The sequence below is a fragment of the Malania oleifera genome, chromosome 2 (assembly GCF_029873635.1).
Source record: "Malania oleifera isolate guangnan ecotype guangnan chromosome 2, ASM2987363v1, whole genome shotgun sequence".
Lineage (NCBI taxonomy): Eukaryota > Viridiplantae > Streptophyta > Magnoliopsida > Santalales > Ximeniaceae > Malania > Malania oleifera.
Genome location: NC_080418.1, coordinates 98,401,337 through 98,415,276, shown reverse-complemented (window position 1 = coordinate 98,415,276; position 13,940 = coordinate 98,401,337). Strand labels below are relative to the sequence as shown.

At 36.3% G+C, this 13,940-nt stretch overlaps 1 protein-coding gene across 1 annotated transcript; it reads right to left on the bottom strand.

Annotated features, from left to right (window-relative positions):
- Positions 1–541: 541 nt before the first annotated feature.
- LOC131149168 (alpha-1,6-mannosyl-glycoprotein 2-beta-N-acetylglucosaminyltransferase) lies at positions 542–2,971 on the bottom strand. The gene has a single exon (XM_058099343.1). The coding sequence runs from the start codon at positions 2,095–2,097 to the stop codon at positions 823–825; it is 1,275 nt and encodes a 424-aa protein (XP_057955326.1). The 5' UTR covers positions 2,098–2,971; the 3' UTR covers positions 542–822.
- Positions 2,972–13,940: the final 10,969 nt, after the last annotated feature.

Here is a 13,940-nt window from a genome sequence, read left to right as displayed (position 1 = left end):
AAACAAAATATTAAGGGTCCTTGAATAAATTATTCGCCTAGGGGCCATATTGTCAAGAGCCGGCCTTGGGGACAACCTTGCGCAAAAACACAGGAATGGGATTTCCACCTTGCCAAGCGGAGAACTGCTACTGTACTCGGTCACTATAGATCACTATACAGCATGAACATGAAAAGTTTTGACTAGTTATTGCTTAGTGCCAAAAAATATAAACGGAGTTCAACTATTAATCAACTGATGTCCTCATATTATAGTTTTCAGGAAAAAGGAAACTTTATAACAGAAACTTTACCAAGCAGAAGCACTAGATGGGCAAGAATAATAGAACTAAAGCAAGACAGTGCAAACACACTCAGAAAGGAGATACCTGAAATTGCACCAACTGTCATGGTATCAGGGTTAAATCATGCTAAAAATTTCAGGAGATTAAACATTGACTAAGAAGTAGAGGATGGAAAAATTAGATTAAATACTGCAGCTCATGCCAACAATATAAACCATTAGGGAGACAAAATTATGTCCGGAAACAAGAAAATAGTAAAAAAATATTGCCCAGTATGATCAAGAATTTTCAAGTCTTAAGATGATTAACAGAGAAGATTCACAAAAAAGAAATAGTAAAATTTAACAAAAATATGGCTTTTGTTAATGCGATATTGTGAACAAGCACTATGAACACAATACCTGAGATTAAACAAAGCAGTGCAGTGTGGAAACAGTTTACGCTGTTTAAATTACAACACAATCCAGATATGGTGCCTGGGGGTGGATGGACTCTGAATCCCAAAAAACTTGAACCCTCAGAACAAAGATGGAGTATATCTAGTGATACATGGAAGCAAAATTCAAACACAACTGGTGATCCCTTGAATCACCCCAGCCTCCCCAACCCCTGAACCCAGCTTGATATCCTGCCACCTGCTTATGCACATGCACACCCCACTCTGGTTTGATGTTGGCAACCTTATCAGTCTCTGCAGGTTCAATGTTCACTGCACCATTAATAATGCAAGCTTTGTCCTCCCCTTGGCCTTGATGCAGACCACATTTTCCAAAGTGAACTGCACTAGTCCTTGGCCCTCGCAATGTGTAAACGTGGCCTCCGAATGATGGAAAAACTGTAGCCCACATTGTTATGTCCCAGTTGTAATCATCAAAGAAGCAAAATTCCTTTGCCTTCCTATGGATTTTCCTCCAAACAGTTCGATTAAAAGAATAACCTACATTCCCCATTGTCTCAGCAATTAGACTGTCCCAACCTTCCCCTTTTGACTTCACATCAGACGGTGCTAGATTTGCAGCATAGCAATCAGGACATTTTTCAGGTTTCAGTGATGCAAGTAGCTGTAAGTTGCGATACGCATTCGGAAAAATGAAGTGATCCTCCTCTATGAAAAGAATATGGCCTGAGTGTTTCTGGGTTTCCTTCAATCCGTCCCACACTGTGTTCATCATCCACCACCAATGATGCTTCAGTGACACAATCTTTGGTGATCGGTGGTTTCCATACTGATCTGACTTCCCCTCACAGTGTTTCTCTGTTGGGTCATCCTTATTCTGACAGTCCTTCGGTGAGACACCAGGAAAGCTGTTGGGGAATATATGGGGCGAGTAAGGGGCAAAAATCTGTTTCACTTGACAGAACTTAATACTTTCCACAATCTTGTTCATTTCCTCGAAGTACCCATCATGGCTAACTATCAATAAAGTTTCACTGATCCCCACTACCTGAGACAGGCTCTGGGCAACCACTTGGAGATATTGGGGTCGATTGTGTACATATAAAACTATTACTATATGATCCTTGCCTAGATTTGGATACAAATCTATGTTTCTAGGAAGCAACTGATTTCTCTTTTCCAATGAAATTGACAGTTCATTTTGCTTGGGGAGGTTGAGTTCTTTATATCGGGAATAACTTGAATTAGGCAGGAAAATTTCACCAACTTTCTCCCCAACCTCAGTCGTAAGATTTGAAATTGAATTTTTCCTAATAAGGAAAATCAACAGCAAAACCCCTAACAAAGTAATTAGAGCAAGAGACAGGAAACGGCGAAAAGCTACGCCCAGAAGGCGGGTTTTCTTCTTTGAAGCCATGAAACTTAGAACTTGCAAAGCATCACCAAAATTTCAATATAATTTTACATTTACCGCATCCACAGCTTCAGCGTACAGATAACAAAGCAGCCATTTTTCCCCAAATAATAAAATTTAGAACATGATATTTAAACAATGTTAAATAACCATAAAGAACAACAACACATTTGAGAAGAGAAGATGAGTAAGCGTACAAAAAGGGTAAAGTATTAAAAACCTCCAAAAAGGTCTTCACAGTGAGATTGAAACAACCAAGGCTTCATCAGATAAACACCCATGACCCGAACCTCAAGCTCCCTTTTACTGTAAACCAAACAAGCACCAGCAGTCGAGGTTCTGCAGGCAGAAACCACAAAATCCATCCAGCAAAAACACTAGGGTTTCTGCGGGTATCCCATGTGGGGATGGAGATCAAAGACTCAGAAAACGCACTCAACAGATTAAACAAGACACACCCAAAATGAAACACATCAAATGTCGAGATGGGTAGTAAAACGATCTACAATTTGAGGATTATAAATCCTTTAGGATCTCTGGCATGTATTACACGGTTGACTCACTCTGGAAAACAGAGAAGACTTAAGGAAGGGAAGTTTTCTCCGCACGACCTTTCTCATATGGCTTTGAATAGTGAAGATCCGGCTATGCATCTTTTATTTAGGGCAACACTGATAATTAGGAACTAGGAACAAATCGGAAGTGGGAAGCTTCACTTCAACGGATGCTTTGAGCATACACAAAAAGAAAAAAATCGGTTGAGGAGTTCATAATCTTTGGTGGGGAAGCGACCGGTGACCCGTCAACGAACGAGGGTTTGTCTTAGGGCGGAAAAGATGAAGTCAACGCCTGGTCTCCGTTATTTTTCGCCCAATGAGAGCTTGGCATGTATCAATGGGGGGTGAACTTTATTGCTTTCTTGTCGATTATTCACCAATAACTGCTAAGAAATTACTAGAAACCAGAACCTTCACGGTTCACACCGGCATTGCACGGCAATGTTTCAGCCACAGGTAGTTTTTTTACGTTTTATTATTAATTTAAAATAAAATATTAAATAATATTTTGTTTAGAATTTTCCATATTAATGCTTGCGTAATATCGTAACTTGATGCTCCAAGATTTAATAAATCTTGTAAGACCAAATTACTAGATTTAAAGTGTTTTGTACAGAATCAATTGATGTGTGGCAGAAAATCTTGCAGGATGGTCCTGTGAAATTTGCGTGGGAAATGAGACGGTGTATGATGCGTGGCAAATCTCGCAGGACCATCTTGCGAGATTTTCTTGATCTGGTGTTTTCCCCTTCCTTTCACTCACGAACGGAAAGCAGAGAGTCGTGTTTGCGGAGCGTTAGTTGGAGGCAGACGACCGCATCGTTCGCTGGATAGGCGATGTAGGGTTTTATAATATTTATTGGATTGCCCATGTCCAACTGGATTGATATCTCGTGTCAGTTTTGGTGGAATGATGGAGCCCTGAAATGCACATGTTCCACCTATCTCACGGGGAGGTGACCGTCACACTCTAGGACGTCGCCGTTTTGTTTGGGCTACTGATTGATGGGCGCCCCATCACTGGTCGTAATGTGTTGACCTCATTGGTTACATCCAGTTTTGATTATGACAAATACTCTTGGTACTGATGGTTGTACTAAAAAATGCATGCAGGTTCACCTTGTGTGCGCTTTAGGACTGAAAGACATATCATGATGGCGTGCAGTGTTCGTGCCGAAGAATGAAGATCTATGTGTTGTATTTTGCATTTATTTATTTATTTCTTCATTTTGGGATGTGATTTATTATGAACTGTGCGCGTGTATGACTTGTAATAATTTACATCATGCATGGTAGGTAGGTATGCTCAAAATGACCATAGTTGGATTTTAAGTACCTACACAGACCTTAGGGATCGGTCGATTGACACCAGATTTTTTTTGGTAGGATAGAAAGTCCTTAGGTCTCTAAACAAATGCACAAAAGTCTCCATTATCATCTTTATATCAAGAGAATTAAAATTAGCTAAAATTGGACTCAAAATTAAAAAGGTTGAGAGGGTTCAATCGACCGAACCTATGCCGTGTAAAGCGGCTCGAGTGACCGAACAAAGTCAATATGTTGACTTGGTTTCTGGCGACTGAACCTATTTTGAACGTATTTTTCTCGGGCACCCGAAGGCTTTTCAAAGCAATTTTCAACTATTCAGGCGACCAAATATTTACGTTCAAAAGAGGCTCGGGTGACCGAACTGCCTAGTTCGGTTAACCGAACTCTGAGCCAGGCACCTGAAATGTCGAACAAAAGCTACTGACTTTTGTTCGGCCAACCGAGTCATAATTCGGGCACCCGAAGCTCTTAAAGTTGGATTTTTGGTTGTGTCTGTTTGGGCACCCAATCTTATGACCAGGCGACCGAACCTCGCGGGTTAAAAATATTTTTACTGATTTTTAAATGGGGTAAAATGGGTTAATTTTCTTAATGGTCTTTTAGACAATTCTAATTATACCCATTGTGTCCCAACGGTAAAAAGTCCTCCTTGCCTATATATATACCAATTCATTTGTCTTAATTAGTAAGGATTAGCAAACTTGATTAGGACAAAAATTCTCTTAACTCTCAAAATCCTAAAAACCCTATATTAGTCAAATATTTCTTGAAAACACTCACATACTCCTCATTCTTTTTCTCTACGCACTGTGAGTATTTCTATAAGGCTATTGTGCTTAAAGCTCTTTAGCTTACTCTCTCTTGGTATATTGATTAATTGATTTTATTTGAGAGCATAGCCTAAATTTTTTCCACTGATTTCATTTGATAAATCTAGTGTGGAAAGACTTTAAGGGTTTTGGTTCTTGCATTATTGTTGCAAGTTACGTAAACCTAGATTTTGTGTGCAAAAATCTTTTCTCAAAAAGTTAGTCTTTCAAACAACTCCATTGTGTTTTATACAATGAAATATACTATTGAGTTTGTTCAATTTATCTTGCTTAGCATATTTGAAACTTTGATCTGTTTTTGTGATATTCAAATAGTGTGTTTCAAATCTTGCTTAAATACACACTCTAGATGTGACAACTCGAATAAAAAATGGAATTTAAATAATAAAGAGGAAGGGAAATAAAAACAGTAACAGAAGGAGGAAGTCAACTTCGTCGACGAATATAGGGGATTCGTCGACGAGGGCTTAACAAAATTCGTCGAAGAAGACTAAATTTCGTCGACGAAGAAAAACTGAGAGAGGTTTTAAACCGACTGAATTTCGTCGACGAGGACTAAATTTCATCGATGAAATTAATGAAGGATTCGTCGACGAATGACGTGGCTCGTCGACGAATCCGGTTATATATATATACGAAAATCCGGATTTTTACTTCAAGATTAAGCTAACTCTCTCCTCTCTCTTTTCCCTTCGGCCCTCTCTCTCTCTCTCTCTCTCTCAATTTTGGGCCAGATTTACGCTGGATCGACAATCCAAAGTCACCACGATGTTCTTGGGGAAGTTCTCTCCAAATCTGCCGGAGCGGATCGTTGGTGCAAGCGAGTTGGAAATCATCCCTAAGTTGAGGTAAGGTTTTTTAAGCCAAATTTGGTCTTGTGGTAGTTATAGGAAATGATGTATACGTAGAAATACTGAAATTTAGTATTGAAAATTTTCAGTTTCAGGGTATTGATCAGGAAGTTCTACGAGGGTTAGACCAGGATATTTTAGGGGCTTTCTTAGTAGTCAGGTAAGGGAATAAACTAAAACAGTTATTTTTTATGCAAATTACTATTATTTATGAGCCAGTTGATTTTCTGAAAAATATTTACGATATTCGAATATTATGGAATAAATACATATTTGGGAAATACTACTATTATGTTGAAATGTATATGTATGTATGAGATGCCAGAAGACTATGGTTTTAGAAATGGGAAGTATGGTTTTATACAGTACATATGTGACATGAATATTATTTTACGTGAAATGTATTATGATATGAAAGATTTTACGAGCAAAGCATGTTTTTAGGTATTATGAAAAGATACGTTATGTTATGATGATTTTGATAAATACATGATAAAATGATTATTTTCAAAATGATGTAATTATGATATGTTCGGCACGAGGCCGTAATTATGATATGTTTGGCATAAGGCCATAATTATGATATGTTCGGCACGAGGCCGTGATTATGATATGTTCGGCACGAGGCCGTGATTATGATATGTTCGACACGAGGCCCTAATTATGATATGTTCGGCACGAGGCCGTAATTACAATATGTTTGGCACGAGGCCGTAATTATGAAAGATGCTATATAATCATGTACTATATGTTATCAGAACCCGGATGTTAGTTTAGTTTAGTTCAGGAGCACGGTACCATAGCTATATGTAGATCATACATCTACGTTCAGATTAGTGCTAACCATCCCACGAGGGGGTGGGAGATGGATAGTCGATGTGACTTTCAGTAGAGTGTGGACGTCCACCTGCTAGTCTGGACCAGGATGTGGCGGGCTCATCGTACTTATAGACATATTTGACTCGATAGTGGTCGGTCAGCCATTGTCGGGTCCCGCCTTCGGATTGCACAACCCGTTATTGGGGCTAATACATGACATTAGCTAACTATTCATCTTGGGTATGTTTTCAGTATTATCAGTTATAACAGATGTTTTATGTACGTTATGATTTATAAGCAAATATGAAAGTATATGATGATTCAGTATATTATGATAAATGCCTACAGATATACGAAATGTACTGTATTTATATAACTGCATTAAATATTCATATTACCACACAACTGTATTTAGTTTATTTTCCCTTACTGAGAAGTGTCTCACCCTCGAACTAAATATATTTTTCAGGAGACCCTGAGTGACCGGCAGGTCGTAGCCGCTGTGGAGTTAGTGTATTACCCTGCTAAGAGGGTGAGATTTTGTACTAGGGTCAGAATTATTTTGTGTTTGATCCTAGAATTATTTTGATGTTTTATGAGGATGTATATAAAATACAGTATCATGATGTTGTAGTCAACTCTGGTATTATGTTTTATGGATGAATGAATTAGATTTTATGCTTGCCACTACTTAGGTTTCCGCTGTGATTGACAGGTGTCCCTGTTACCCACGGGGTCGGGTTGACCATTTTATTTGTTATGTTACATTTTATGTTAAGGAATTTGAGGACGTTACACTAGATCTTGATTGATTATCATACTTGATTGAGTGGTTAGCACACATTAGAGCACTGAACATATTTACATATCATTCGTGCTTGCATTATTAACTGAGCTATATTGGTGCACACATCTGCTTGTGTTGAAGTGCATTTCCGTGTACAAATATTCTTATACACATTGGTTGTATTCCAGGCACGGGTCTGAAAAGGGAGACTAGCCTTGTGGAATAGTCCCCGATTGGCTTAGACCTGGTTAGGAAAGTTAGGTGCGTCATCCTATTAAGGTGTGTCAGTTATGGTCAGCCCCTTGAATTGACCTGATTGTATTAGGTGCCGCTCCATCCGTTTAAGTGAGCATTCTAGTGGTAATCCTTGTGCTGGTGTGGTCAAGGCGGGGATGTAGGCATAGTTGGCCGAACCTCGATAACATATCGTGCGTGTTCTTTACATTTCTGCACTTTACTTTTATCGCACGTGTATGCTTGTTTATTGATTGCATAGGTTGACCCTAGGTTGTGTAATACTGTTGATTAACCAATTGACCTAGGCGATAATTTTTAAATACCAATTCACCCCCCCTTTTGGGATTGCATCAAAGCTAACATACTGCAAGACCAATAGAGGGACCTACAAATCATCAGGGACGACTTGCCCTGCGTACTCTGTGCGAGCGTTTGTTAGGAGTCGTGCCACCTGACAGCGAGTTAGTTGGTGCACGCATCCGTATGCAGTTCCTCGAGGGGGATGTGTTTCGTCAGCTCCCGACAGATGCAGATGCACTAACTATAGCATGCCACGCACTAGCCACTTGTTGCGTTTGATATGTAGGGTGCTATTTTGTGACATTTTAGGTAGCTATGCACATATGATGTTCCTTCCACTCTTTGCAGACCTAGGAGCGCTATGATCATACAGTTGGGGGTCCGCTACTTTGGTGTGGCTTTACAAGGAGATGTGCCACACCGCTCACCGCTCGAAGACACATATTGCTGGTCCACTTCGCCTACTACGGATTTGGGCCTGAGAGAGATTTTCATCCTTAGCTCCACGTAGCGAGGTTTCCTACATATTCAAAGGGGTCAGGACGGTCGTTGGGTTGACCCACTCCCACTCGTATACCGGTTAGTACCAGCATCATTTATCCCTCCTTATTCATTTTATAAGTACTATGGATACTAATTTGTAGTATTAGTTGTTACATTTGTAAACTTACATTTCATCTTATACAGATGGAGGGACGACTTGAGGGCGCCGTCGGTTGCGCTACACACATTGTCCTGGTACAGGTTCGAGTTGGACATGCACTGGGAGCATGAGGTATAGTCCAATTAAAGTGTAGCACATAGTACTCTCTTTCTTTCTTTCAGTTACGTATAGTTCGTTTAACTTTTACTTATGTTTAAGTGTAGTTCCTATGGAGGCCCTACACGATTGAGATTCTAACCGACTTACCTCCCTATTATGTAGTCAAGAGTGACCTCTAGGTAGCCCGAGTGCCACTTATATGCTTTCATATTATCAAGCGGTATCTCCCTGACCAAGTCATGTGGCAGTTCGGCTATCTACAGGGCATTCCCGACCATTTTCTAACGTTAGGGGTAGATGTAGTTAGGGATGACCTCCATGATATGGAAGGATGCGGTCGAGGGGTCACAGACTGTATGACTATATACGCCATATTCGTGACTGCGTAGGAGTATCGACAAGAGTACATCGTACCAGGAGTGGCGGAGGACGGTCTGATGCGTCCGGATGACCCATACTTCACTTGGTATAGGTCCATCACACGTCGCTTCATCGACAGAACCGCTGTTGTATATTTGAGTCTCGTAAGAAGACTTTAACCCACACTTCCTTTTATTATGTGTACGTTACGATCTGCATGGGTTAACCGAAATTTTTCGTATCTTGCAGGCTGACATACTTCATGAGGTAGATCAGATCTCGCCAGATCTCACCATCCATCGATTGATGAGTGCTGCATTGGACCTTGTCCATGAGGATGGCCAACGGATCCCAGTTGCTCGACCTGATGTACCAGCACGAGGAGGTCGACTAGCTCTGGTACGAGGAGGACGACATGCCTCCTCTAGTCATCCAGTGAGTCCCATCTCCTCGCCACCGGTTGTACAGGTGGAGTACGTGTTTGGTCCGTCAACACCGTATGTGCCTTCCAGTGCAGCTGATATTGTGGATCGTCCAGTAGACCAGCTGACACCCCATCTGATTCTGCTGCCACCCCGTCGATGTCATTTTTTATTGAACGACATTTTCAGTGGGGAGGAGGTCGATGCACCCGTTAGGCCGTCTCGTTCTCATCCAGAGACATCATATCAGTTCTCTCCGCGTGCGCTTTGCATGGATGATGATTATGCAGTACCTCTTGGCGGAGAATATCCACATACAAGACGACGAGATAGGACACCTGATGCAGATGACCAGCAAGGAGAGGGCAGACGCAGACTGTAGCCACCACGACCCCGGAGACGACCTCGTTGTGGCACCGAGTAGTATAACATTATTTTTATTTCATTTGTATATTATTGATTATTTTTATTTCATTTGTATATCATTGATTATTTTCATTTCATTTGTATAACATTTGATTATTTTCATTTCATTTGTATAACCATGTGTCTTGTGCACACTTCATATAATATTATTAAGAATGACATTTTTAAGAAATGTAAACTTTGAAAAAAACAAAAAAAAAACTTATATGATTTTATCCAACATAAGCACTATGTTTTCATTATGAAATTTAAAAAGTTGTTTGTTATTTATTTCATGTTGAAATTTATAGAAAAAAAAGTATTCGTACCATCATATGTTCTATGATGCCTACTTATATTTATCTTAAGTTACCAATCCTTACATTGTGATGCAATTCAAATGTACTTATGGTTTGAAGTTATCTGTATAAATGGAATGTTATGAACTCTTGTTTATAAGATATTTTCGCACTTTCACGTGTAAAGTATGTATGTGAGATGTAAAATGTACACAAAAAGTGAGAGAGAGAACATGGCTAATCCAAGACCTTAGATCTCCGAATAAAATTTGGTGTCTACAATATATATGTGTACTCTCATAAAAAATAAAATTTTTAAATTTGACTATTGCAATGAATAGCATTTAATCCGTTCATCTTGTTTTAAGAAACATTATAAGTAAAGAAAAAAAAACCTAAAGCATAATAATTGTTAATATATACTGTACCTTCATATATACTGTTGCTGCGCGTTTAAATCTCGCAGGACGAAGCTGCGAGATTTGCTTGACTAGGGCTTCTACGTTTGTGACGCGTGTTAAATCTCGCAGCATCAAGCTGTGAGATTACATAAGCATTAAACTAGGAAAATTTTTCCTAAATAGAGTATTATTTAATATTTTATTTAAATTAATAATAAAACGGGAAAAAACCCAGATATCGGGCGCCTATGGCCCACGTGGCAATCAGAGATTGCAGGAGAGACTTGCTCCCCCCACCTTTTTTTGGTCCTTCTAATATAACATTACTCGTATTTGGTACTATTGTTAAAAATTATAAAAATAATATCAAAAACAAAAACTAAAAATTTAAAAATAAGTTTTAAAATAGAAACTAGCAACTTATTTTATTAATATTTGAAAAAAAATTAAAATAAATTTTAATTAAAAATGCTCATTTTTGTTTTTAAATCAAATAATATTTATAAAAAAAGTTGAGATAATAATAATAATAAAAATACAAAATAATACAAATTAAAAATAATATAGTAAAAATAAAAGTATTATAATTATTTTACTTAGTTTTTATATTTTTAAAGTTCACTTTACGTGACAATTTTATTGTACATGACAATTAAAAGTAGTAAAAATATTTTATAATCAAATATTTTATTTCATATTATTTTTGAAAACTTATGGATATTTGATTTTAATTTTATTTAAATTCATATGCTACTTAATTTTAATTTTAATTAAAAATGATTTATAAAATGAATATTTTAATCTAAGTGAACTATTTCTAGATATTATAATTTTCTGAAAATAAGCTGCTAAAATTAAAAATCATAAAATCCAATTTTTAAATTTTTAACGAATAATTAAAAACTGACAATAGAAATAGAAAAATTAGCAATTTAAACAAATATGATTTTATAAAAGGTTCTTTATTATACGGAAATGAAATTAAAAAATAGAAAAGAATAATGATGTCATTAAGTTTTTTTTTTTTTTTAAAAAAATTAAGATTTCATACTTGAATTATTTAAATTGTGATTTCCTACTTGGATATCTCTAATTGGGCTAACTTTCATTTGGTGGGCTAAGATGATTGATTTGCCATTATTGTTCTGAGTCAAATGAAATGATGCACTTTTATTTTAGGTAAGCATTCGCCTTTAATGGAATGAAGAAGTACAACTCATTTTGTATTACTACTCATTTTTGGCTTCTATATATACAATTGACTATCATATGTGCTTACCTATAAAATAAAATTACAATTTTTTGGAAGTTTAAAGAATTAAATGTTATGATTAATGTGCAATGTAATAAAACTTTGAACGCTATATATGTAATTTTTTTTTTAGAAGGATAAAATTCACCAACACCTGTGTTTTATTGAAATGACACTCCATTGTTCTGAATTTTTAAAAACTATCAAAATCCCCCTTAATATTTAATCTCATTGACAAAGAATACCTTCTATTGGTCTACTGTCAAGCCTAGACAAAGGAAAATGGTAGACTGACATTTTAACTTTTTTATTCAATTATAAAGCTGAAGTTGCTTTTAAATTTTATCATTCATAGTTCAGAAAACTAATAATTAAACTTCTAACTTGAAAGTTAAACTGATCCGTACGTTTGGTACCGCACCAAGGTGTTCGAAAGGCTTATTGGTGAGTGGAGTTCCTATGTAATAAAAAAAAAAAAAAAAGGAAATACATTTGCTGGTTGCACTTGTAACTCCCACTTGGTTTGCAAAATTTTTCCAAAGAGTTATGCTTCTTTAGATCTTACCAAATCAATTATACAATTTGAAGATAAAAGTATAAAACTTTCACACAAGCAACATCTTGAAAAAGCCATAGGACTGTCATGATTCTTGGATATCTCACACAATCAGTAAGCTAATATATGGGATATCAAGTCATATTTAGTCTAGGAAAAGACTACTCGGGCCTTCTAAGAGGGCATGTATTTTGCTAACAAATTTTAATGAGATGAATGCATGAACGATAATACTGATATCACTATAGAGTACTCCCAACATCGAACTTGGATTAATTGTTTAAGTTGCCAACATTTTAGTGACGGTTTACAAAACAAACAAGTATTCACAATCAAGTCATTGATTCCCTAACTTGCCTATTTATTCTAGAAAATAGAGTCACCATTTTATTTTAGTTTTGAAAAAGGAAAAATAAAGGCAAACCTTTTTTTAAAAGAGATTAGGTCTGAGAGTATTATTGTGAATAGTAAAGATAATTCTTTCAATTCATTTTTGAATGGAATTCAAAGTACTGGCACTATATTGCACCTATTTTATTAATGGTTACTACTGCGTGTGTGTGTGTGTGCGTGTGCGTGTGCGTGTGCGAATGTGTATCTCTCCTTTTTCAAAAAATATTTCTTTGAAAAAAATGGTTAAAACATGAAAAATTAACTTAAAGGATCAGGCGATCGACCGCATGGGTGCCGATCGACCGCTTTGCTACAAAATATTTTTTCTTTTAATTAAATTTTTTTTTATAGAAATCTTCCAATCCTTAACTCCTTTTGAAAAGACTTTTGTAGAGTCTATATAGATGATTTAACCCCATGAAAACCCTACTACTTAATGCCTCTTTAAAATGAATATACAAATATACAAACTTGAAAAATAAATAAAGAAAAGAAGAAAGAGAAAGACTTTGTTGGTTTTTGCTTTGTATGATTGAATCTACAAAGCAGACTGTCAACATATCCTCTAAAAAGAAATCAAACCATCTATAATTCTCAAAAAATATTTTTAATGTTAATTTTAAAAATATTTTTTGGGTGGTTTTATGAAACTCTTGAATTTTAGAATGATTTTTTTTTCTTTGGGAGGAAAATTATAAAATCCAATTTGAAAAACTTTGACTTTTCTTTTTAGAAAAGAGACTTTTTAATCCATTCAATAGCCACAATATGAATGGTTTATTAAAAAGTTAATTTTTCTAAAATAATGCTTTAATTTCTTTGGAACAAAGACCATAAAATCAAAGAAAACTTTGATTTTGTTTTTAGGAAATAAGTTTTTCAATCCATCAAACAATCGCATTTTGGATGGTTCATTATTTTCCAAAAAAAAAAAAAAAAAAACAATTTGACTTCTTAAAGAAGAAAATCATGAAACTTTGAAAATGAGGATTATTGATATTTTTAAGAGAAAAACCATTAAACTGGTGTCATTCATTACCAAAAGACTCAACCAATATCGTCACATATTATATAAATATTGTAACATTCCAAAAAAAAAAAAAAAAATCAAAAGAAAGCATGAAAATGATGCATATTCAAAAATTTTGCCAGGTTGGTCAATCGGCTTAGAGAGGTGGCCAACCGCCAACCTAATGATTATATTTTCATACTATTAAAGGGGTGGTCGCTTGTATAAAAAAATTAAGGATATGTTTGGTATTGTTATTGTTTTCTATTTTATGTT

What these genes read in the sequence shown, in the direction of transcription:
- LOC131149168 (XM_058099343.1), bottom strand. Translation starts at nt 2,097, where the DNA reads ATGGCTTCAAAGAAGAAAACCCGCCTTCTGGGCGTAGCTTTTCGCCGT.